The 22,371-nt window shown below is 60.5% G+C and overlaps 3 protein-coding genes across 4 annotated transcripts in view; 2 read left to right on the top strand and 1 right to left on the bottom strand.

Annotated features, from left to right (window-relative positions):
- The window catches only part of TDRD9 (tudor domain containing 9), a 51,869-nt gene extending 34,282 nt beyond the window's left edge, over positions 1 to 17,587 (bottom strand). The window contains exons 1-5 of the mRNA XM_045821971.1: positions 16,982 to 17,587; positions 16,670 to 16,761; positions 16,378 to 16,476; positions 3,437 to 3,543; positions 165 to 262 (exon numbers count right to left, since the gene is read on the bottom strand). Coding sequence (XP_045677927.1) covers positions 165 to 262; positions 3,437 to 3,543; positions 16,378 to 16,476; positions 16,670 to 16,761; positions 16,982 to 17,587 — 1,002 coding nt within the window. The remainder of the gene's footprint in view (positions 1 to 164; positions 263 to 3,436; positions 3,544 to 16,377; positions 16,477 to 16,669; positions 16,762 to 16,981) is intronic.
- RD3L (RD3 like) lies at positions 7,241 to 8,426 on the top strand. Its single transcript, XM_045823031.1, has 2 exons — positions 7,241 to 7,539; positions 8,075 to 8,426. The coding sequence occupies exons 1-2, from the start codon at positions 7,241 to 7,243 to the stop codon at positions 8,424 to 8,426; spliced, it is 651 nt and encodes a 216-aa protein (XP_045678987.1).
- On the top strand, positions 15,655 to 21,353 carry ATP5MJ (ATP synthase membrane subunit j). 2 transcript variants are annotated; one of them, XM_045823653.1, is made up of 4 exons: positions 15,655 to 15,785; positions 18,925 to 19,048; positions 19,796 to 19,819; positions 21,185 to 21,353. In XM_045823653.1, the coding sequence occupies exons 2-4, from the start codon at positions 18,925 to 18,927 to the stop codon at positions 21,217 to 21,219; spliced, it is 183 nt and encodes a 60-aa protein (XP_045679609.1). In that variant the 5' UTR covers positions 15,655 to 15,785; the 3' UTR covers positions 21,220 to 21,353. The 2 variants fall into 2 exon arrangements, with proteins under 2 accessions (XP_045679609.1, XP_045679610.1); XM_045823654.1 differs by lacking the exon at positions 15,655 to 15,785 and adding an exon at positions 15,844 to 16,030.
- The last annotated feature ends 1,018 nt before the right edge of the window (positions 21,354 to 22,371 follow it).

Below are 22,371 nucleotides of genomic sequence, written 5' to 3'. Positions count from 1 at the left end.
CGCTGACGTGCGGACCACACCAGACGCCTCCCGCCCGTACCCCTGCGCTGTGGCCAAAGCTGTGCGGGGCCCAGGGCGCCTGCGCAGCACCTGGACTCTCAGCCACGAGCACCAGGGCTCGGCAGCGGCTAGGACAGCGGGCCTGCACCAGGACACGGCCTTACCTCCTCCTTGCAGCGGTTTATGGGCAGATCGGGGTACCTGTAGGTCGTCTGTGGGATGCACGGGGCACTGCTCACTCTGGCCGGCGCTGGCCTCGGACCTGGGTTCAGACAGACCGAGCGAAAACAGGGCTGCTTCTCCTCCGAGAGACGAGGCCACCGACCCAGTGTCCCTTCTCATCCACGCACACGCCCCCTGCACAGTGGTGCACACGGACACCCAACGCTCATTCCATGGGCTGTCCCTGAGGGCAGGGTGGTCTGGCCAGGGCCCTGGGCCCGCCGTCCACCATTCCTGCTGGCGGGCGCACCCCCCCCTCCATCACCCCCCCACCCCCACCCTCGATGCTGCAGGCGCAGCACCACCTGCCAAGACCAGACCTGGGAAGCGGAGCTCCCGCCACTCGGAGGTGGTGCTCGGAGAGTGAGCTTAAAGAACCAGCATCCCAGACCGTTCTGTTCAGGGCCCTGCTCACTCCTCGCTCCCACAACCAACCGGCAGCAGGCGGCCGCACCCTGATGGACACTCACGGCAGCACTCGGCCCGGCTCACCGGCTCGCCACCAGCCTGAGGTCCCTCCCGTCACACTGGACCTCTGCACACCACCGGGCAGGCTGGCGACGCACTCCCACTCGGGCGTACGGCCTGTCACTGGGGACGGCTGGCTTTCCTTCCCCGTCAGCCTGCCCGCCTCCCTCTCCCCCAAGTTCAGGCCCAGGCTCCGCCACTTCCCCCGACGCCTGCCCCTGGTGCCCCCCCACCCCCCACCCCCGTCCTTTCCTCCAGCCCTTCTCCCCCCCCCCACCCGCCGCCTCCCTCTGCCTCGCCGTCGCCCCCTGCTGCCTGGCACACGCTTGCGCCCAAGCTCTGCTCTGCTCTCCATGCTCGCCCCCCTGCCCCCCCCCCGCATCTGCAGCGTGCTGACTGGTCTAACGACAAGTAACTGACCAGGGGCTCTCTGCCCATGTTTGAGTCAGGGTCGCCGTAGTGGTTCTGAGCTTTACAAAGAGGAGAGCCAGACCTGTTCCCATCTCTCTGCGCAGAAGCAGCTTCTCTGCGGCTAAGTGCCCCTGGGGCACCAGACCACTGGTCCCAGGTGCTCCGTGTGCAAACTGCCCCGGGCAGCCTGCTGCTTGGCCAGCACTTCCCCCCGTGGTCACTCCTCTCCCGCCTTCGCTCCTGCTCGCCACCTCCAGGACGCAGCCCCACGGCCCTCCAAGAGCACACTCACGGAAACACCCTTCACAGTAACCGCTCCTCCGCCTTCGAAACCCTGAGTGTGAGCAACACCCCACAGGTGAACAGGTGCTGACGCTCGAAGGGCCCCAGCGTGTCCCTGCACCCTGGGGAGCTCTGCACAGAGGCTGGGTGTCCGGGCCAGCCCAGGATCCGAGAACAGAGGAGGTGCTTGTTCACACCGCGGAGGAAGAGCAGACACACGCCCCCCCCCCCACACCGGTCCTGGTGCTGGAGGCGTCTCCGCCCGCAGCAGGCCCTCCACACACCCCACGGGAGGAGGAGAGCTCGGAGGGCCCCGTGAGCGGGGGCACCCGGAGGGGAGGGCTCTGCTGGACGACGGAGGGACAGGCGAGGGGACGGGTGGCTCAGGGAGCGGCTGCTCCGAGGGGAGAGCCGCGGGCCCAGACACTCAGAAAGACAGAGTCGGCAGCGGTGCTCCCGCTGCGACTCCAAGCCGGGGTCCATGGCCCGGCTCCTCTGACAGCTCAGAGCGGCTGGCTCCCTGGCCGCAGGCACCGCGAGGGCTGCGGCTTAAAGCAGACAGTCCACTGAGACAAGCCGGAGGCCCTAACCGTGCTGACCGAACCGCAGCCCTCCCTGTCCGCACCACACAGGGCGGGCTGGCGTTTCCGGGGCGCCGCTGACGGGGCCCGCCAGAACCTCGCCCCCCTCCAGGGCCCCCAGAGACGCGGGACAAACCACACGGGCACCGCCTGACAAGGCCGAGGGCTGAGGGGACAGCGAGGAGGCGCCAGGCTGACTTCCAGCAAGCACACGGACCGGCCCGATGCAGACAGCAGGCTCAGCCCTGGCTGCTGCGGCTCCGGGGACTGCCTGCCAGCCTGCGGACTGGACGGCCACCGGTTCGATCCCCAGTCGGGGCACGTGCCTGGGTTGTGGGCCAGGTGCCCCAGTTGGGGGCGTTCAGGAGGCAGCTGGTCGATGTTCCTCTCCCTCTTGCTCCCTCCTTTCTCCTCTCTCTCTAGAAATAAATAAGTGAAATGTTTTTTTCAAAAGAGATATAATGAGGTCAGAAAAAGAAACTGCATACTCACAGGAAGTAGTTCCATCCAAACTGAGCAACTATACACTGTGGGTGGGGGTAAAAAAGGACCTTCTACCTTTTATTTTATATATTTACATATTGCCTAAAATTTTATTTTTAAAAAAACTGTAATAACTTTTTTTATTTTTTTTAAGATTTTATTTATTTATTTTTAGAGAGAAGGGAGGGAAATGAGAGAGAGAGACAGACAGACAGACATCAATGTGTGGTTGCTGGGGGTCATGGCCTGCAACCCAGGCATGTGCCCTGACTGGGAATCGAACCTGCGACACTTTGGTTCGCAGCCCTCGCTCAATCCACTGAGCTACGCCAGCCAGGGCTAATAACTTTTATTTTTAAAAAATCTATTTATTTATTCTTAGCGTGGAAGGCAGGGCTAAAAAGAGGGAGCGAAACATCGATGTGCGCCCCCACCGAGGCCCTGGCCCACAACCCAGGCAGGGGCTCTGACTGGGAATCGAACTGGTGACCCTTGGGTTGGTGGGCCGCACTGAACCCACTGAGCCACACCAGCCAGGGCTAAAAACTGTAGTGTGATCTTTAAATAAACTCCTAATTAACAAGACCATTGTTAGTCTTCCAAAGAAGAGACTATTTAAGAATTATATTTTTAAAAAGAAAATAAATTCATCCATTTTAGGAGCTACATTTAAAGAGAAAAGAAATAATCCATTTAGCCCCCCGGAACCCCAAATTAACAAGCAGTATGAACTCTTTACCGACCGAACGCTACATCTCTCAGGCCTTTAAGACTGTAACATTTCGGGAGACCAGACCGGGGTGGGGAGCACACAAAACAGAACCCAGGGGACGCGTGAGAGACCGTCCACCCGAAACCCACGTGACTGTGTAGGCCGATGCACCCCGATACACCCAGTCCGGGAGGAAAGAAGGGGCATCCGGACGTGCGCACCGCTCCCCAGGCCCGCCCCGCAGGAGCTGACCCCGTGCACGCTGACCCCGAGCTACCTGGCCGGCCGCTGGGGAGGTCTGCACCGCGCCCGCCCGACTCCTGCGCCTCCAGCTGCCGGTACCAGCTGATGTAGTCCAGCTCCGCGGACTTCTGGCTGGCGGGCCTGCGGAGGAGGACAGCGAGAGTCAGCACGGCGCTCCCCAACGCGGGGCGGCCCGTGCCACAGCGAAGACTGCTCAGTGCTCTCACCGATGGACTTGGGAGGGGGTGGGTGGAGACACACACGGATCCGCCGCCCCACGTCCTGACCGTGCTCCACGGCCGCCTCCTGCAGCCGCCCCGACCGGGCCGAGCCCCGCACCCGGAGCCCGGGGCCGCCGCTCTGACCACCCGGGCCGCCCGGCCGGGGCTGAGCGGTGGTTTTCAGCAGGTGCGCTGCAGGCATCCTGAGGGCATGTGACACCTGGCTGTGCAGTCGGGGGCGCCGACCTCTTTCCCCTTAGATGTCAAGTTAAAAAATGACAACAGCCAACACGACAATGGCTGTCCAGTGTGAAATGAACCAAAGGTATACCTCTTTTTTGTCAGATCAGCAAAACATACATTTTCTGGAACGCCACAGAATTTCAGTAATCAGTTTGTATGTGCCATGAGACAGAAAAGGTGGAAAATCGCTGTGCTGGAGGAACTCTTGACCACTCTTACATTAAGCCATAGAAGAAAGGCAAATGGTCAGTAAATAAATAAATATTCACTCAAGTCCAGTCCTTTACCAAGTAGCTGCAAACTGCAATAATGAGAAACCAACGTTTCATCCTTCGAACTTGCAGAAATAAGTAGCCCCCCACTCACAGGGAAGGGCGGGACACGGGTCTGGTGCCCCCTCTGCAACGCCCGCCCTGGTGCCGGCAGCGGGGGGGCCTGAAGGTGGACGGGGGGCCAGACCCAGGCAGGGACCCAGGGACCAACAGTCCAGACGGCGGCCTGTGCGCACAGCGAGAGGGTCGGGCAGAGTGGGGCCAGTCTGGCTCCCGTGGTGACCGACGGCTCCGACTGGCGAGGGTGGGGTGACAGGGCACCAACCGCGGAGGCGGGGAGACCGCCTCCAGGGTGTTAATGACAGGGAGGCCCAGGCGGCGTGGGGGAGCGTGGCAGCGGCGCGGTGGCGCCCACAGACTGCGTGGGCGCTCAGACCTGGGCGGGAAAAGCAGGGAGAGGGTCGAGGCTGACCGCGAGGTTCCAGGTCCGGCAAGCCCAGGCACGCACTCACCCGTGAGCCCACAGAGCGAGGTGTGGCCCGGGGCAGACTGCCAGCGGCTCTCGGAGGGCTCGGGGAGTGCACACGGCAGGCCGGCCAGGGGACCGAGAGGCAGGCACCAGCGACCAGACGTGAGGTCGCCGCCCGTGGCCGTGGCCTGCACCCCCTCAGCACGGGCACTGCGCCTCAGGAGCGGGGCGGGGGCCCCGAGTGCGCAGAATGGGGCAGCCCCAGGTGCGCAGGCCGAGGGAAGGAGGGAGACGGCCCGCACGGAGCGCGCCGCACGGCGGCCCCTGACCAGCAGGCGCCCTGGCCCAGAGAGCCCACCGACCCCACGCCTGACGGGCGGGGCGGGGGGCTCAAGGGCCGGACGGCTGCAGATGCTGACGCCCTGGCCGGGCGGCCCTGCGCAGGCGCTGGCCCTGCTGCGCCCCCGCCCTCACCAGCATGCAGGCCTCAGCATAGACCGGGGACACGTGCCGGGAGGCCGGCTGTCCCGGTGGACAGTGCATCGGAAGGACCGGAAGACAGGGTGAGGACAGAAGCACAGACCCGTGACTCTCGGAGGGTGGTGACAGCGCAGAGAAAGGAGCAGAGTCGAGGGGACAGGCAAGGAAACGCTGGGGACGCCCTCAGCCGAGAGGAGGCAGTGGGCCGGGCCCTGGAGGGGAGCACCACGAGGCGGGTCCCCGGAGAAGATGGAGGCAAGTGTCCCAGGGGACACAGCTGGGGGGGGGGCGCAGGAGAAGGGACAGAGGGGCACGGGTGCCGGCCAGGCTGGGACAAACGGCCGCCCGGGCCGCACACGAGGGGCCGCGCGGGACTGCAGAGAGCCTCAAGCAGAGGTCCTCAGTGCTCCACACGGAGCACGTTCCGGAACGCCACCTCCCGAGGCCAGCGGGGACCACCACAGCAACCCCCGAGGCCCTTCAGAGGGGGACGCGGCAGTGCCCGCCTTCCATGGCTGCAGGCCCGCCCGGACGGGCCTGTCGGGGTGAGTTTCCGGAGCTACAGGCCATGCAGCGTGACAGCCTCCCTGCTGACGGTGACGCCACCCGACGTCGGCCGCTCCCCCCCCCCCCGGGGGGCAGCAGGGCCGCGGCGGCCACACCCTGCACTGCCTCCCCCACGCACGCCACGCGGGGCTGCCGGAGCCCCGTCTGCCCTTCCCGGCGCACTGCGGGGAGAGGGCGGGAGAGAACCAGCGCGTGGCGGCGGCGACGCCACTGCGCAGTCGAGTGACCTGGAGCCGCGTGTGCCAGGCCCACCGCTCCGAGGCTCGGTGCCAGCCCGGCACGGCAGTGCCCACCCGCAGAGGCAGCGATTTCCGACACCGAATCCCACACACTGAGCCCTGGCCTTTCCAGGCCCCGACCTACTGCTGCCCCACCCCCTGCCCCTGGAGAGATCACACACACCTCCCCGCTCTCTGCTGACGCCCACGTGACGCCCTGCGGGACCAGAGCCCACGCCGATACACACGCTGCCGGCGGTGAGAAACACGAGCAGGGTGTCACGTTCACCTGGCGGCCCGAGGACACCGACACCGCCGCCCGCCCAGCTCCCGGGCGACAAGGAGCCTCCCCAGAACTCGCGTCTGCCAGCAGTCCGGCCGCTCGTCCTTCTCCTGCTCTCACTGGAGGGACGGCGACCGGCTCCTGCACGGCCTGGAGCTCCGGCTGCAGAAGCAGGGCGGCAGGGCTATTTTCGGAGTCCAGACCCGCAGGGCAGCGCACAGGGGCAGCGCGGCCAGCGCCCGTACTCCCGAGGCGAGCACAGCTGTGTCACTGCACCCCCCCCACCACCACCCGCAGACGCACACTCGGCGCGTCCGGGTGCACAGAGGCCGAGCCGCAGCCGCTGCCTGTCTGCAGACGACTGCGCTGCCCCCACAGGGCAGGCCGGCCAGTGTGTCATGTGGGGGTCCCCATGGTGGCCTGTCTGCGGGGGAGGCGGTGAGCGAGCACTCCCCCCGCAGACCCCGCAGCCCCGTCCCTCCCACGCCAGCCGTGCGCTCTGAACCGGCTTCGCTTCGGTGGGGAGACCAGCGGCTCGCCCCGGCACCAGGGGGCCCCGCCCCGGCAGCCGGCCTGCCCGAGCCGCCGCGCCCCCACCGACTGGGGGAGTCCGGCAGCGCTGCCACAGCGGGCCCGCCAGCCTAACAGGTACGCTTCCGGCCTTTCCCACACAAACCCAAGTAAGAGTGTGTCTCCAGGTGGCACTTCACGCTGATGCGGTAAACGTGTTTCAGCAGCAAGAACTCGTGATACAAGTGTCACTTGCAACAGCAAGTGCCACTTCGAGAAAACGCTCTCCCGGTCTGCGGGGCACCTCCCGCTCTGCACACTTCCCTCCTGCCTGCCTGCCTGGCCGCGTGAGCGCGTTGTCGACGGTGGGTTTTGGTGCCCAGCCAGCTAGAAGCTGAACGACTTCAACCCGTGACCTCGCCCTGCCTTGACCTGCAGCACACCTAACCTAACCGGCGCGAGACTCGCCCCCTCGCCCACACTTCCGGCAAACGGGCCACGAAGGACGAACGCCTGCTCACCAGAACCACAGGGCTGCGTGCAAATACACGGGCGAGGCGTCCTCCACGGGCGCCATGCCCCTCTTCGGCTGGACGAAGCGGCCGAAGCATGACCCCTGCGGACCCAGCCGCCGCCCCAGCGCAGGGGGGGCGGCGCGGACGCTGCTCCGGGAGCTGCAGTGGCACCTGGAGGAGCGAGAGCGAGCGCTCCAGGAGACGGAGGGCGGGCCGCAAGAGACGAGGGCAGGCGTGGACTGGCGCTGGCTGAGAAACTACCGGGTCCCCCACACAGGCATCCCCGCTGCCGACCAGGGACAGCTGGAGGCGCTCTGCTCGCAGGTGCAGCCCCGCCAGACCGGGGCCATCCTCAGCAGGTAAAGGCCGACCCCCCCCCCCCCCCGGGCTGTGCGCACCGTCAGGGCCTGGCGCCTCACCCATGCAGACTGGACAACGCATTCTGTCCTATAAACGCTTTATTTTTTTTTTTTTAAGATTTTGGATACTTTTAGAGAGAGGGGAAGAGGAGAAGTGGAGAGAAGCATCAATGTGTGGTTACCTCTCACACCCCCTCCTGTGGGTCTGGCCTGCAACCCAGGCCTGTGCCCTGACTGGGAATCGAACCAGCAGCCCTTTGGTTCACAGGCCAGGTGCTCAGTCCACTGAGCCACACCAACCAGGGCAGTCATATAACCTCTTTAATCGTGTGCACCAAATTCCTACACCCCCAGCAACCAACGTCCCCAACGGGAGGCCAGACAGAAACGCCTGTTGCCATCTCCCAGGCTGGGAGAGGCCGTCACACCCCGCCCCACGCAGAGGGCTGGAGCCCGGCGCAGGCCGCGCTTCGGAGAGTCGGGGGACGGCAACAGAAACCTCCGAACCACACACTCTCTGCTGCTTTCCCCCCAGATTCCGGGAAGCGCTGGCAGAAAACGACGTGCCGCCCTGGGAAATCGTCTACCTCTTCAGGCAAGTTCTGGAGGACGCCCTGGGTGGGGACAGCGGGCGCCCGGGGGGCCTGGCGCCGGGGGCCATGGGAGGCCCCACTCAGCCTGCCTGCCCGGGGCACCGCGCCCGGAGGGCGGACAGGGATGAGATTCCCACCGTGTCCAGCTACGTGGACAGAAACAGGGAGGGCAGGCTCCCCGCGCTCGCACGCGGGACATGGCACCTGCCGCGTGACCCCCGCCCAGGGGGGCTGCTGGGACTGGAGGCGTCCCGAGGCCCACCTCCGGGTGGGGGCGCTCGGCACCAGGAATGAGAGGGGCACCGTGCCGCCGTGCGTCTCTGTGCCGCATTGGACTTCCCATGGGTACGCCCTCTCCCTTCAGCGGGGCTTCTCTCCGAACCTCTGCAAAAACGCAGCAGGTGGTGGGTAAGCAGGCTGTGGTGGATCCAGACACGGAATATTACCGGGCACCTAAAGAAAAAAGTGCTGGGTTGCCCAAAAGTCCGTTATGTTTTTTCCATAGAATAAAAGACACACTTTTCGTTTTTCACCAATAACTACCGATTTGGATGTTTTGAGCATGTTAGGTATCTCCCACTATTGGCTTCTAGAGGGGAGAAGCCAGGGGTGCTGCTAAACACCTTCCAAAGCACAGACAGCTTCACAGTGCTGGGGACCGCCCTGCCTGGTATCAGAAGCTGTGACCCCCGCTAAGGCTGAGGGAACGACCTTGGACCATAAGCCACCAAGAAGACAAAAGCTTATCTCCCTGGCAGGAACACCGCTTCTGCTCCTTTTACTTCACCCTGCCTGGCCCCCAATGCTTGGTCGGTTAGCCAGTGACGGGTAAGATTCCCCAAGGGGGTAACGACCTAAGACAGGCACGATCACATGGGAGGCCCCCAAGGAAGGACTTTGGGGGCTGCAGCCAAAGGGGGTGATGGACCCTCGCCCCTCGGCTTTGACATAGCCTGAGTCCTCATCGTCTGGGAGAAAATCTCCTAATCTCTTGGCTGCCTTACTTCCCTTGCTCCACCTTAAGCCTGAAACAATGACAGGGTGGTGCCACCCTGTGCTGGAAAGGGCGGGTTCCCCAGGTGACCAGGCCCAAGAAAGAACATGTAAAGTCCTGTAAAACCTGCTTTGTTTAGAAAGCTCTCAACTAAATGATAAGGGTCCAAGGAAGAAGTAAGTTTGTTCCTTAAAGTCTTACAGCTCTTTGACCCTGACTCAAAATAGGCCCTCAGAGTTCTTTGTTATTTGACCCTTACTTCCTGGCAATGAGTAATGAGCTTTACCTGAATTGTTATGTAAACAAACCCAATAAAAGCCATTGAGGAAAAGGCTCTCAGTCCTTCTCCTGTGCGAGATTGGCCACCTTTCCTCCCCAAGCAGGCCATGTCTTGGTAGACTTATTCTCATCCGTGGTGGACGGGGGGCTCTGTGGACAAAGCTCCCCCACACCACGGCAAGGAATTACTTGGCCAAAATGTCAACAGTACTAAGAAAATTCACAAATCACTTGTGAAGTGTCTGCTCAGTCATAGCACCTTCTCCATACACGGTGCAAATCTTTTCTGCACTTGTTGCATTTTCACCTTTCTTGAAACAATAAAGCATAATGCACCAAAAATATTGCATGTCTTCTTCCATCTTCAATATTAAAACAGTTGCACAAAAAATTCACCAGTTTTGATGTTTTTTTAAAGGCACGACGATTGTGACAGCTGTCACAACACAGTCCAACAAAACTGTTTCAAATGAAATTAAAGACAAATGAGCGCTACCAGAGCCACTGTCCGGAAAAACGCAACGGAATTGTGGCCAACCCAACAGCTATCAGGCCACGAACAGCCGCGGAGGAACCTTCAACGCCCGTCGCCAAGTGAAAGCCGCCAGGTGTGAAAAGGCCGGATACCTGCGCTCAGAGCTATTTGGGATGGATGGGGGCGGCCGGGGGTGCCTAGGCGGAGCAGAAGGAGTCTCAGGGCAATGGCGGGCACAGGTCGTCCTACCGACACCAGCAGTGAGCCCTCATCTGAACTACGGACTTCAGTTACCGATGACGCGTCGACCCCGGTTCGCCAGCTGTAACAAACTACAGCAAACACAGCGGGGGGAGGGGGCGGGGGCGGGGGCAGGGGGCGGGGGGAGGGGGAGGGGGAGGGGGCGGGGCGGGGGCAGGGCCGGGGCAGGGGGGAGGGAGGGGGGAGGGAGGGGGGAGGGAGGGGGAGGGAGGGGGAAGGAGGGGGGAGGGAGGGGGGAGGGAGGGGGGAGGGAGGGGAGGGAGGGGAGGGAGGGGGGAGGGAGGGGGGAGGGAGGGGGGAGGGAGGGGGGAGAGGGAGGGGGAGGGAGGGGGAGGGAGGGGGAGGGAGGGGGGAGGGAGGGGGAGGGAGGGGGAGGGGCGGGGCACCGCACTCGGGACGCGCCGCTCAATTCTCCGGTAACCCTAAGCGGCTCTAAGCGATAGTCTCTTAATAAAAACCAAGGTCGAACTCCGCTTCCGGCCGGGAGGGGCGACCCTGGCCTAGGTGGCGGGATAGGACTCATCCCGGGACAGCTCGCGTGCCCGGGCGTCGGGGGCCAGGGGAGTGCCACGGGGCCCCAGTCCAGGGGTCCAGGCCGCGCACCCACCCTCAGCCTCCCTCGCCTGGCCTCCTACCTCCCGGACGCGGCCTGGCGCGCGGGCCCCTGGGCCTGGGCGGGGGCCGAGGCGGCGGGGTGGGCCCCCGGGACCCCGTCACCGCGCCGGGCCTCGTCCCGGGCCGCCTCCGCCGGGAAGACGGGCGGCGAGCCCAGCAGCTCCACATCGGTCACGGTCTTGCCGATGGTGAACCAGTCGTTGATCTGGTCCACGGTGAGCTTGCGCAGCATGGTCGCGGCCTGCGGTCGGCGCCGCCTCAACCGCCGGACCAAGCGGTGGGAACTGGCGTCGGCCGGCCCTGGCGTCGGCGGGCACTCCACGCTGCGTCGACGCGCCTGCAGCCCCGCCCCACTAGAGGCCCTCCAATCAGAGCGCGCCAGTGCCCGAAGCCTCGTGCAGTGCGCTAGGCCTGCTGGGAGCTTGGCTCGCCCCGCCCCATCAAAGAGATCTGGGCCGAGGGTCTGGGGTCCCCAGACGCAGCGTAGGAGGTCCCTTCGCTCTCTGGGCGTGGGCAAGGTGTCTGCAGACGCGAGGTGTGAGACGTGGCCTTGGGTTTCTGCCCTCTCCCTCTGGGGGCTGCTGCACAGCCTTTATGCAGCACCGCCTGTACGACTGGGCCTGTGCAGGGCCGCAGGATACCGCAGTGACGGAGCTCACGGTGCGGAGGCGGAAAGCAAACCCGGGAAGGGGTTTGTGCTTGTGTTGTCGTGGCTGCAAAACTGGAACACCTTGCACCTAATTTGGGGGAGAGGAGCAGGAGCAAGGAGGTCAGGGAAGGCCTCTTGGAGACAATGACACCCAAGCGGACGCCTGAGGGACACCCAAGGAAGAATCAGAACAGGGAGGACTCAGAGGGGAGCATAGGAGAGGGGCACGTGGGCGGAGGTCTGGACGCTGGCTGCCTCCAGACCTCATGGCTGAGTTGAGGATCTGGAAGAAGTCCTCTGAGGCCAGAACGTAAAATTTATGTCATAGATAAACTGAATTCATCTTCCTTCTCCCTAAACGTGCACTGCCCTACCCACAGCTAGGCAGGTGGTGAGAGGCACAGATTCGGAGATCGTCAGCAAATGCACGGTGGTTAAAACCCCAGAGCCAACGAAATAGTCCAGGCCAAACTCTAGATGAGTGAAGGGGAGGACAGAACCCTAGGAAACAGCCTGAAGGGAGAGGCAGAGGGGAAATCCAGCAAAGGTATATACAAAGGAAGAATACAACAGGGAGAGTTGGAAGAATGACTACTGTCGGTGCCCAGTGCAGCATCTGGCACCGTGGGGGGCTCTCAGGAAAGAGCCGCGTGAAAGAATCCATAAGAGGACCAACAGTGTAAAGCCCCATCAGTTAAGGACTGGAATATGCCCCAAAATGCTCAAATAGATTAGCTCGAGAAACAGCGGCATAAGTCAAACCAGGCAGGCTTGGCCTACTGGTGTCTCGCCAAAGAAAGAAGAGCCCAGCATGGTACCAAACTGGGAGTCTCAGGTCCAAATCCTGGCCTCACCGCTAACTTACATTGGGCTGGCCAAAATGTCTGTTTGGTTTTTCCCGTAAGATGGCTCTAGTAGCGCTTAGTTGTCTTTAACGTCATTCAAAACAATTTTGTCAGATTGTATTGTGACAGCTGTCATGGCAGCATGCATTCTTTAAAATTTTATCAAAATTGGTGATTTTTTGTGTAGCCCTTTTAATATTGAAGATGGAGGAAAATACACATTTTCAGCATATTATGCTTGATTATTCCAAGAGGAGTAAAAAAATACAACTGAAATGCAAAAAAAAAAAATTGTGTTGTGAATGGGGAAGGTGCTGCAACTGATCAAATGTGTCCAAAGCGATCTGTGAAGTTTTGTGCTGGAGATGTCTCGCTGGTTGATGATGCTCTGTGGTTGGGTAGACCAACTGGAGTTGACAGTGATAAAATGGAGATGTTAATTGAGAACGATCAACAATCTACCACACAGGAGAGAGCTGACATACTCAAAATATCCCAATCAATAGAGTTATTGCTGAAAATGAAAAATGTGTCTTTTATTTTATAGAAAAAAAAGCTACACGAACTTTTTGGCCAACCCAATATGATGAGCTTTGGGCCATGTATTCTGACTATTCCAAATACTGCAGCCTTGACTTGAAAATACTTCAGCTTCATACTTGATGTGAAGTTTAGGTAGCACATGTTCTAAATTTCACAAAATACGTTGTAACCGCTAGCAACTCCAGAACTCACTGGTGCTTGTGTTTCCTGGTATGTCACGGTTCCCACTGGCTGTGGTCCTTTGCTAATGTCACAATGAATATGAGTTTCAGTGGAAGTTGCTCTTCTTCTGAAAAGGGTTCATTTAACACACTTTCTTGAGGGCTTTTTCTATGGTCCTTAATGCTTTTGGATTACTGTATCCTCCCATCCTCTTGAGTTTTGAGTTTTTAACTACAGTTTGAAGACAGTGTGTTGATGATTCTTCAGTTTGGAGATTTTTTTTTCTCATTTAGTTGCCATTTTCCTGACTAAACACCAGTTAGCATTCTGTGTCTCCCCGACGGAATGGCTTGAGCTCCCTTCCTGTGGTGTAGTAAGTCACGGGGCTCCACACATACCCCCACTCATCTTGCATTACCGTCTAAAGCTCAGTTAAAAAGAGACAGCTGGACGGCTCCCAATCGGCTTGCAGACAGCTAGGCCGGACAGGTGGGCAGGCTGCTGGAGACCTGCAGCCTTGGAGGTTTGTGTGTTTGCACTCCCGGAGCAGGTGAGCTTCAGACCCACAGGGAAAACAATTGACAGCCATTTCAGTCGCTGTTGATGTCAAAGCTTCATGGTTCCAGGTCGTGGGCTATGTTAGATGTTCAACTAAAGACATTAAATGTCTGTTGATCTTAAGCTAGTTTGAAGTTCAAAAGCTTTGTTTTGACATAGCTTACAATGATGGTCTTCAAGTTTCGCCTAAATGTTTGTTGCCCTTAGCAGTTTTCTAAAATGTTCTAAGTCCAAAGCGTCCTTATTCTGAGACAGTGGCTCCCAGACCTGGTCCTCATCTCAGGACCCCTTTGTGCTCTTTAAAATAATTGAAGACCCTGGAGAATTTTTGTTTATGTGTGTTACATCTACCTTTTTGGGGATTACAGGTTGTTTTTTTTTTTACTTTTTAATTCATTTTAAAATAATAAAACTATATGATGTTAAAGAGAATATTTTTATGAAAAGTAACTATATGTTAAAAAATTTTGCCCTGGCTAGTGTGACTCAGCAGATTGAGTACTGACCTGCGAACCAAAGCGTTGCTAGTTCAATTCCCAGTGCAGGCACCTGCCTGGGTTGCTGGCAGGGTCCCCAGTGGGGATATGTTTGAGAGGCAACCACACGCTGATGTTTCTCTCCCTCTCTTTCTCCCTCCCTTCCCCTCTCTCTGAAAGTAAATAAATAAAATCTTTTTTAAAATAGGTGGAATAAACAAATGAATTAAATCTTTTAAAAATAATTTTTAAAATTAAAATAACATATTTTTTTTGCCCTGGCTGTTGTAGCTCAGTGGATTGAGCACCAGCCTGTGAACCTAAAGGTCACCAGTTTGATTCCCAGTCAGGGACATTCCTGGATTAAGGGACAGTCCCTGCTTGGGGGCATGCAACCCCCAACCTATGGGGGCAACCTATGGTTGTTTCTTACACATCAACGTTTCTTTCCTTCTCTTTCTCTACCCCTTCCCCCTCTAAACATATATGAAATCTAAAAAAGATAATAAATTATCAAAGATCTCTTAATGTCTGCCTTGCTGGAAGACAGCTGGATTCCCATACTTGCTTCTGTATTCATTCTCTTGTGACACCACAAGTCACATGGCCTCTGGAAAAGTCCACCATACACTCGTGGAAAGTTTTAGTGGAAAAGTCAATTAACATTTTACCATTAATAGGAAAATAATTTTGACCCCCTCGGGGCCTTGGAAACCCCAAAACCACGCTTTGAGAACCACCGTCCTACAGTGGCAAGCAAGCCTTCCACGTTTCACATACAGCTTCAATTGGCTATGAACTTTTTTCTCTCAGGAGCAGGACCGTGTCCGTTGATCTTCCCTCCCCCATCTCCACCCTTCCATCTCAGCTCCTTTCCTCCTGCCTGAGTAATGAATGCTCTTCTTTCTTTCTCTATTTTTCTCCTTGCAGATGCAGAAGTGAGTATTCTCTCAGTCCCAGTTTGTCTGAAATGTCATTTCACCTTCTTCACTGACTGTCAATTTCCATACACACGGAATTCTAGATTGGCAATTATTTTAAGATTTCTTTCTTTTTTAAAAGATTTATTTATTTTTATAGAGAAGGGAAGGGAGGGAGAAAGAGAGAGAAACATCAATGTGCGGTTGCCTCTCATGCGCCCCCTACTGGGGACCTGGCCCACAACACAAGCTTGTGCCCTGACTGGGAATCGAACCAGCAACCTTTGGGTTCACAGGCCCGCACTCAATCCACTGAGTCACAGCAGCCAGGGCACAGTTGTTTTTAAAGTCTGTGTGTGTTGGATCCAGTGTCTGGAGCCCCTGTGTAAAGTTTTATATTGGTTATTGAGTAGAATTACTAGGCACGGAATAAATGCATGAAAATATCCGAGCAAAGATGTTAATAGTGCAAAGAGAAATGGCAAGAAAACCTCAGAGACGGAGGACTCAATTTCTCAAGCTTTAGCTGAGTAAGGACGGTCCCTTTTTCTGGTTGACAAACTCGTCCGCTTTGTCCAGGCCCTTCCCGGTGTCGGCACTGGAAGTCCCACGTCTGGCACAAATCCCGAGGGTTTGTCACTGTTTTTCCACCCAAGCCCCTCCCTCGGCGCTCCGCCTCCAAGCCTGCAGCATCGGAGCGGCCGCTGGGGGCGCTGTGGTGCGCCGCCGCGGCCTGGGATGTGTTCCGGCTTTGGGCAGCCGCCGCTCCTTCCGCCTTCCCGGCAGGCCCTTGCGCGGCGCCTGCGCATTCGGTGACCTTTCCGAATCGTTGGCTGTGCTGGTTGGAGCGACCTGAGCCGTTGGTCCTGCGACGAAGTGAGTGAGGGAGTCGGGGCCGGTGCTCGGCGCGGGCAGCCGGGACGGTGGGGGACGGGACGGTGGCCGGCGGAGGCCCGGGCCTGAGTGTGTCCGCGGAGAGAGCCGGCGGCGATCGGAACCTCCCCGGCCCTACGGCAGCCCCACCTCAACCCCCGCTGACCTTGGGGCCCAGGGACTCCCCTGCCTGCGCAAGTTTGTCCGCCCCGGCCCCCGGAACTGGAGAAGCCCGGCCTGGGGTCAGGGTGAGTGGGCGGCGGCCGCCCCCGTCCCCCTTTGATGGGGAGCCGCCGCGCCGAGGTCACGCCGCGGCCAGCGACGAGCCAGAGTCCCAGCAAGACCCCGTACCCGCGTCGAGCACCTTCCCCACGAGCCTCTGAAGTTCCCGCAACACACTTGTCTCCAAGTGGGACTGCGTGTATGCCGTGGGGGAGGGGAAACGGGACCAAAACGGGGTCGAACTCGGCCCGTGAGCCCCGGCCTGGGGCGCAAGGGCTCAGACGTCCCCTCCAGTGAGGTCGCAGAGCGGTTTTGCTGTGAAGGTGTCAAAGCCTTTGCAGACTGAAACAGACGCGATGGACGCCCGACTGACCTTTGAGTAGCATGGGCCCGTGGTGCTGTACATCCCGCACGCAGAGCCGGGAGGTGTGGATGGCCGGAGGGGCCCCGGGCGGGAAAAGGAGGGGCCTCGCTTCATTGGACGTTGAGAACACGGCACTTGTCCAGCCCAGTGTGGGAACTGTGGTTCAGAGGGAAGTCCCGGGGGAAGGTGAGTGTTTGCAGCGTAGGGATAGCAGTCAGGATAACTGTGGGCGATGCCCGGGCCCCTGGCCCCGAGCAGAACGCCAGGACAGCGCACGTGTCTTCGGTCCCTTCGTACCCACCTCCTCTGCACCCTCCAGATCAGCACGGGGCCTCGCACAGAGGGCCCCCTCCACCCGCTCCTCTCTGAGAGCCGCTCCTCCTGCACGCCCTCCTGTTGTAACCGGATGTGTTGCCGTCAGCTCGGTGAAGGACCGCTCCACTCGTTTATGGAGTTCTTGCTCCACACCAGGCACTAGGCTGGGCTTGGTACCTCCCCGAGTTCCACCAGGTGCCGGGGGTCCAGGAGGAGGCAGCCCCGTTTCACAGAAAGGAAGACTTCTGGAAGGGCAGCTTCAGGAGCTTGCCCAAGGTCGAGAGCAGAGCAGGCAGACCTGGTTCCAGCCCAGCCCAGGGTTGCAGGCTCCTGGCCCCTCGGTCCCCTGGAGCACCTCCTGCCCCCGCACTGCCGGGTGCTGGCGGGAGAGGCCCGCACTCCAGCCTCCAAGCCCCACCCCTTCCAGGGCGGCCTCGGTCCCGCTAGGGTCCCGCCAGGCTCCTTCTCCAGCAGGCCGTTGGTCTCTGGGAGCCTCGTGCTGGCCGAGCATCTGGGCTCCATCTGAGGTCAGGGACCGCGAGGGCTTCCCGGAGGAGGACAGGGCCGCCTCCTGCCAGGGCCGAGCTCCAGGCTCCCCCGGGAAGAGCTGGGGGCCAGGCCCGGGGGCTGGCTCTGGAGGAGCAGGTGGGTGATGGCCGGCAGCCTGCTCCAAGTTCTCCCTTGGAGGATGGGGAGCGGTGCAGGAGGCGGAGGGCAGGAAGCGCTGCGTGAATGCTGCCCATTCGCGTGGGGTCTCGGAGTGAGAGCTGGGGTCTGGTCTCCGGCCTCCGAGACCCTCGGGGGCCTGGCCCGCCTCCCTCCCCCAGTGCAGCCGTGGCATTTTACGTGACGAGCGCACGACAGAGGACGCCAGACACTGAACACCTGGCGCGGAGGAACCCATCATCTAACAGCCAGCCCTCTGGGGTGGGCACTGCTTGGGGCCCCGTTTACAGGTGCGGAACCTGAGGCAGCTTAGCTTAGCTGGGGAGTGGCAGAGCGGAGCTGGAGCTGGGGTCTGGGCGGCCCCCAGGCCTTCTTCCCGACCCCCCCCACCCTCCACGCGCACGCTGACCCGGGGGTCTCGGTGTGCAGGCAGCCGCCCAGCGCAGGCTCGGGTCCCCGCTGCTGAAGGAACGAGCGGTGAGGGCAGGGCTCGGGCCCCCGAAGGGGTGGGGCTGCGGCTGCCTCTCCGGGAAGCACAGGGGCGGGTTCATGCAACGCGGGAAGGCCGCGGGCCAGGGGTTCCTGACAGCGGCTGGAATGGCTGCAGGCGGGAGACCGGGTGCTGTGAAGCTCCCGGAGGTGACGGTGGGCGGGTACCACTTGGAGCTTGTAGTAAGTCAGAAGCGTGAGGAAAGCATTGCTCAGAGACCCACGAGTAAAGGTGAACCGTCAGTGCAGAGATGGACGGCTTCCACTGGTCAAATCCAGTGACTGGTGAGCATTTCTATTCACGAAATAAGCTGTGTGGTGATTGCAGCTCTTAGGGCGTGGCCTCGCCGTCTGGGGCTGCGGCACATCTGGCGGCAGACCTGCAGACTGCGGTGCGCGAGAAACGTGGCGGCTGTGGTCAACGACCTGTGCTGTGTTGTGTCACCGAAAGATGGCCGTGGGGCGGTGGGCGTGTTGATGGGCCACACGGGGGAGGCCCTTTCCAGGGTGCACCTGTACGAAGCCCCCACCACAATGCACATCTTCAGTACGCCACACTTCTACACGTAGTTACACCTCAGCAGGGCCGAAGTTCAAAGCCGCACCGAGGTGCAGTCAACCACTGCACCGAGCCTGTGCATCCGGCCCTCAGGGAACCCCCACGCCCTGGCCCCCCACACCCTGGCCACGCTCCTTTCCAGCAGTAAATGCCATGCCGGCGGTCCTTAGCAGGGTGGTGCGGACATGCGAGGTCTCGGCCTAAAAGCTGTAAAAGCGATCTGGGGCACACCGTCAGTTGGGGGGAGCCCTGGGGGGACATTCGATGGCACTGCACAGTGGCGCAGGCTTGAGAAGCGAGAGGTGACGTGAGTGCTGCGGTGGCCAAGGTCGGGGGGGGGGTGGCCCTCGCAGAGCCACCAGCAGGGGTCCCGCGTGGGTGCAGGTGTCGGGGGCACGTCTGGTGTCGGCGGGTCCCTGCTGTGCGGCTGGGGGAGATCAGGTGAACCTAATGAACAGAGGGACGTCCCTGCCGGTTCAGTGCGACGCCACGGCCGTGTTAATGTGTGTCACTGTGTTCCTTTGCAGATGTTCCAGAGCCTCGTGAAGAACGTCTGGGTCCCCATGAAGCCCTACTACACCCAGGTTTACCAGGAGATCTGGGTGGGAATGGGGCTGATGAGCTTCATCATTTACAAAATCAGGAGCGCTGGTGAGTGTCCCTGCCTGACCCGGGGAGGTCAGGAAGAGAGTGCCTCTCGGAAGGGGTCGCGGTGCGCCCCATGGAGGACGGCGGTTCGTAGCTGGGTGTGGCTGTCGGCGGGCCGGTGGGCCTCGCTAAGATGGGGGGGGGGCACACACGCCAGCCCCGAGACATTAGGGGGCCGCTGGGGAAGCTTGAGGAAGACGGGGTATCAGGGAAGTGTGGCTTTTCTCAGGTGCGACAGCGGTGGTTTCCACCGCAGAGCAGCTGTGCTGAGTGCGAAGGGATGCAGGCTAGCCTCGGGGGGGGAGTCTCGGTGCCCAGTGTTTGTTTGACTGTCCCCCTCAGCTGTGCTCAACGTCGGAAGTGGTCATGGTAAAAGCTGCGGCAGGGCAGCCGTTTGGTTCTCAGTGGAGCAGAGGTGGGGCCCGGTCCTGTGTGAATAAGCGATTGGTCGGAAAGAGGGGAGAAAGGAGGAAACTTGGATGGCTCCACGGGAGCTCGGGCTGTGGGGGGAGCAGAGGGCCGTGCAGGCGTGGGCGGACGGTCTAGCCTCTCCCGGAACGTCTGTGGTAGAACCTGCACTTCTGGGCCGGGAGACGCGGAGGCCCTGTTCCCTGGGAGCTTCCTGCAGCAGCCTGGCTCGGGCTATGAGCGTCCCGGCCAGGGCCGACCTCCACAGTGGGACGCACCGCGGAGTTCCAGGGGCCTTTCATGGGGCGCTAATGTGATCGTTTTCCTTTCTTTGTGTTTCAGATAAAAGAAGTAAAGCCTTGAAAGGTAAGGCTTTTGCTTTTCAGGTGGTGGGTGGGGAGGGACACACCGTGGCGCCGATCCCGCCCGGGTGTCTCAGTGCCCTGAACTGACTCTCACTCGAGGTTCAGTCAGCGCACCGGGCTGGCCAAAGGTCTGCTGCGTCCTTTCCACACGGTGGCTCTAGGGGCGCTCAGCTGTCTCCAGCTTCGTTTGAAACAGTTTTGTCAGACTGTGCTGTGACAGCTGTCGTATCAGAGTGCATTTAAAAAAAAATTCACCCTGGCTGGTGTGGCTCCGTGGACTGAGCGCCAGCTTGCAAACCAAAGGGTCGCTGGTTCGATTCCCAGTCAGGGCGCACACCTGGTTGCAGGCTGGGTCCCCAGTGGGGGGCGTGCGAGAGGCATCAGTTGATGTTTCTCTCCCTCTTTCTCCTTCTCTCTAAAAAAAGTAAAAAACAAAAACTTACCAGAATTGGTGAATTTCCGTGTAGCCATTTTAACATTAAAGATGAAGAAGACACGCAGCGTTTTCAGCACATGATGCTGTATTATTTGAAGAAAGGTAAAAACACAACTGAAACGCAAAATGATTTCAGTGTAGGGAGAAAATTGTGACTGATCAAACGTGCCAAAAGCAGTCTGTGGAGTTTCTTGGTCCTGTTGACATTTTGGCCAAGTAATTCCTTGCCGTGGGGCTGCCTGTGCTTTGGAAGGTGTTTAGCGGCGCCCCTGGCCTCTCCCCACTAGAAGCCAACAGCGGGGGAGAGCCGACACACTCAAAACATCCAAATCGATAAAGTTATTGGTGAAAATGAAAAGTGTGTCTCTTACTTGATGGAAGAAACTAAAGGCTCTTTGGCCAACCCAGTAGAAGGCGCGATGGGGTATTTGCGCATGAGGTTCTGCTGCTTGTGGCCTGAGTGTTAGAAACCACCGCTCGCCCCCGTGGCCCGAGGGGAGCGCTGCTTGCAGGCGTGCTGGAGGCCGGGCCGCGAGGCCGCGGGTGGGGCGCCCGAGGTGGCAGTGGCGGGGCGGCGCTGCGGTGCCCTGGGGGCACCGGGCGGCCCTTCACCTTGTTCCCCAAGTGACGGGGAGACCGGCCATCTGCGTCCCGCTCACCCAGAGCTGCGCCTCGCCTTTGGGAGGCGGCATTTCCCAGCCACCACCCCTCCACCCACTCCCCCACCCCTAGGTGCTCGCCTGCAGGGGGGCTGCACACGTGTGCACCAACCCCACAGACCCTTCAGCTCCCTGGAACCTGGGGAGGCAGTTCTCTGAACTTCCTCAGACCAGTGAGCGCTGCGTCCCCTCCGTGCCCTGCTGGTGCTCACGGCGACCCGGCTCTGCCGGTCCGCCCTAAGCCGGCTCTGTGTTTCTCTTCTTTCCAAAGGTTCGAGCCCCGCCCCTGCTCACGGCCACCACTAAGCAGCTGGACCTGAGTGCGCAGCGCCTGGAGCGTGGCTGGGCTGTGTGTCGGAGCTGTGTCCGGCGGGGAGGCGGCACGCTCTGTTGTAAAAGCTCCGCTTCCTTGCTGGCTGAATAAATGCCCCTGTGAGACACCCCGGCCTGCTCCGTGTTCCTCCGCCGCTCCCGTGTGCCCGTCCACCCCGGGGCACCCTTGTGCACAGTGGGTGGGGTCGGGCTCTCGTCCGCCGGCCCACCGTCCTTAGACATCCCGAGCAGCTGGGGAGCCGACCCTTCGGTTACCGTAGCAGCGAGGGGTCAGGTCCAGGTGCTCACCCATTGGATGTTCAATGTCCGTGAATATTTTTACACGGGGGTCCTCCCACTTGCCCCGGTGACCTCCGGGCCCCCGCTTTCTCCATGGAAAGGGGAGACAATGGCGTGTGCGTTCTAACTGGGGTCGTTGTGAAAACGGGCTGGGGGCGTGGTCAGGCACGGCGTTTCAGCTGACGTCCTTCCGAGGTGGGCCACTTGGACCCCGCAGTGGGGGCGGGGGCGGTGCACACTCCGGGAGGTTTCCTCCGGGAGGTTTCCTCCGGGAGTCCAGAGTCAACTGCCAGTCCTCCCGTTTGGCCGATACCAGACGATGCTGCGTGGTGCCCGTCTCCAGCCACAGCGGTGACCAGCCCCCTGGACACGCGGGTTGAAAAATGTCCTGAGGGGAAAGCCTGCCAGCAGGTGAGCTCACTCTGCGACCTGGCTCTCCGCTGGTCGCCGGGGTCCGGCTGCCTCTCTGCCCTGCTGCCCCTCAGTGTCTCCAGCGCGCCGTGTTGGGCCGGCCCGGGGCCGATGTCTGCCCGACGACCCCCACCTCCTGGGGGCACCTGGGCCTGTGTTTCCTTCGTGGGGCAGGATCAGATGAGCCTCGGGCCTCAGGGCTGCCCGGTGCTCTCTGCTAGAGGGGGGCCTGGCGGGAAGGCACTGGGCGGCCTCGGGGGGCACTGTGGGGGGGTGGGGTCCATCCTGATGGGACGCTCGTCTTCTCCGGGGGTGTTTGTGGGGCCTCCAGGGTAAGGGGGCCTGCGGTTCAGAAAGACCCTGTCTCAAATTACTGGGCTGTCGGGTCTTGAACCTGCGCTTGTGCGGACGTCACCTGGGGGCCAGTGACGTGTG

The sequence above is a fragment of the Phyllostomus hastatus genome, unplaced genomic scaffold (genome assembly GCF_019186645.2).
Source record: "Phyllostomus hastatus isolate PE091 unplaced genomic scaffold, TTU_PhHast_1.1 phas_scaffold_501, whole genome shotgun sequence".
Lineage (NCBI taxonomy): Eukaryota > Metazoa > Chordata > Mammalia > Chiroptera > Phyllostomidae > Phyllostomus > Phyllostomus hastatus.
Note: the sequence above shows the minus strand (reverse complement) of the source record. Positions and strands in the feature narration are given on the sequence as shown.

Excerpts from the sequence above, each read along its gene's own strand:
- ATP5MJ (XM_045823653.1), top strand. The coding sequence starts at position 18,925 with ATGTTCCAGAGCCTCGTGAAGAACGTCTGGGTCCCCATGAAGCCCTAC. Across the intron at positions 19,049-19,795 it reads TTACAAAATCAGGAGCGCTG|ATAAAAGAAGTAAAGCCTTG; the intron begins GTGAGTGTCCCT and ends TTTGTGTTTCAG. Across the intron at positions 19,820-21,184 it reads AAGAAGTAAAGCCTTGAAAG|GTTCGAGCCCCGCCCCTGCT; the intron begins GTAAGGCTTTTG and ends TTCTTTCCAAAG.
- RD3L (XM_045823031.1), top strand. The coding sequence starts at position 7,241 with ATGCCCCTCTTCGGCTGGACGAAGCGGCCGAAGCATGACCCCTGCGGA. Across the intron at positions 7,540-8,074 it reads ACCGGGGCCATCCTCAGCAG|ATTCCGGGAAGCGCTGGCAG; the intron begins GTAAAGGCCGAC and ends CTTTCCCCCCAG.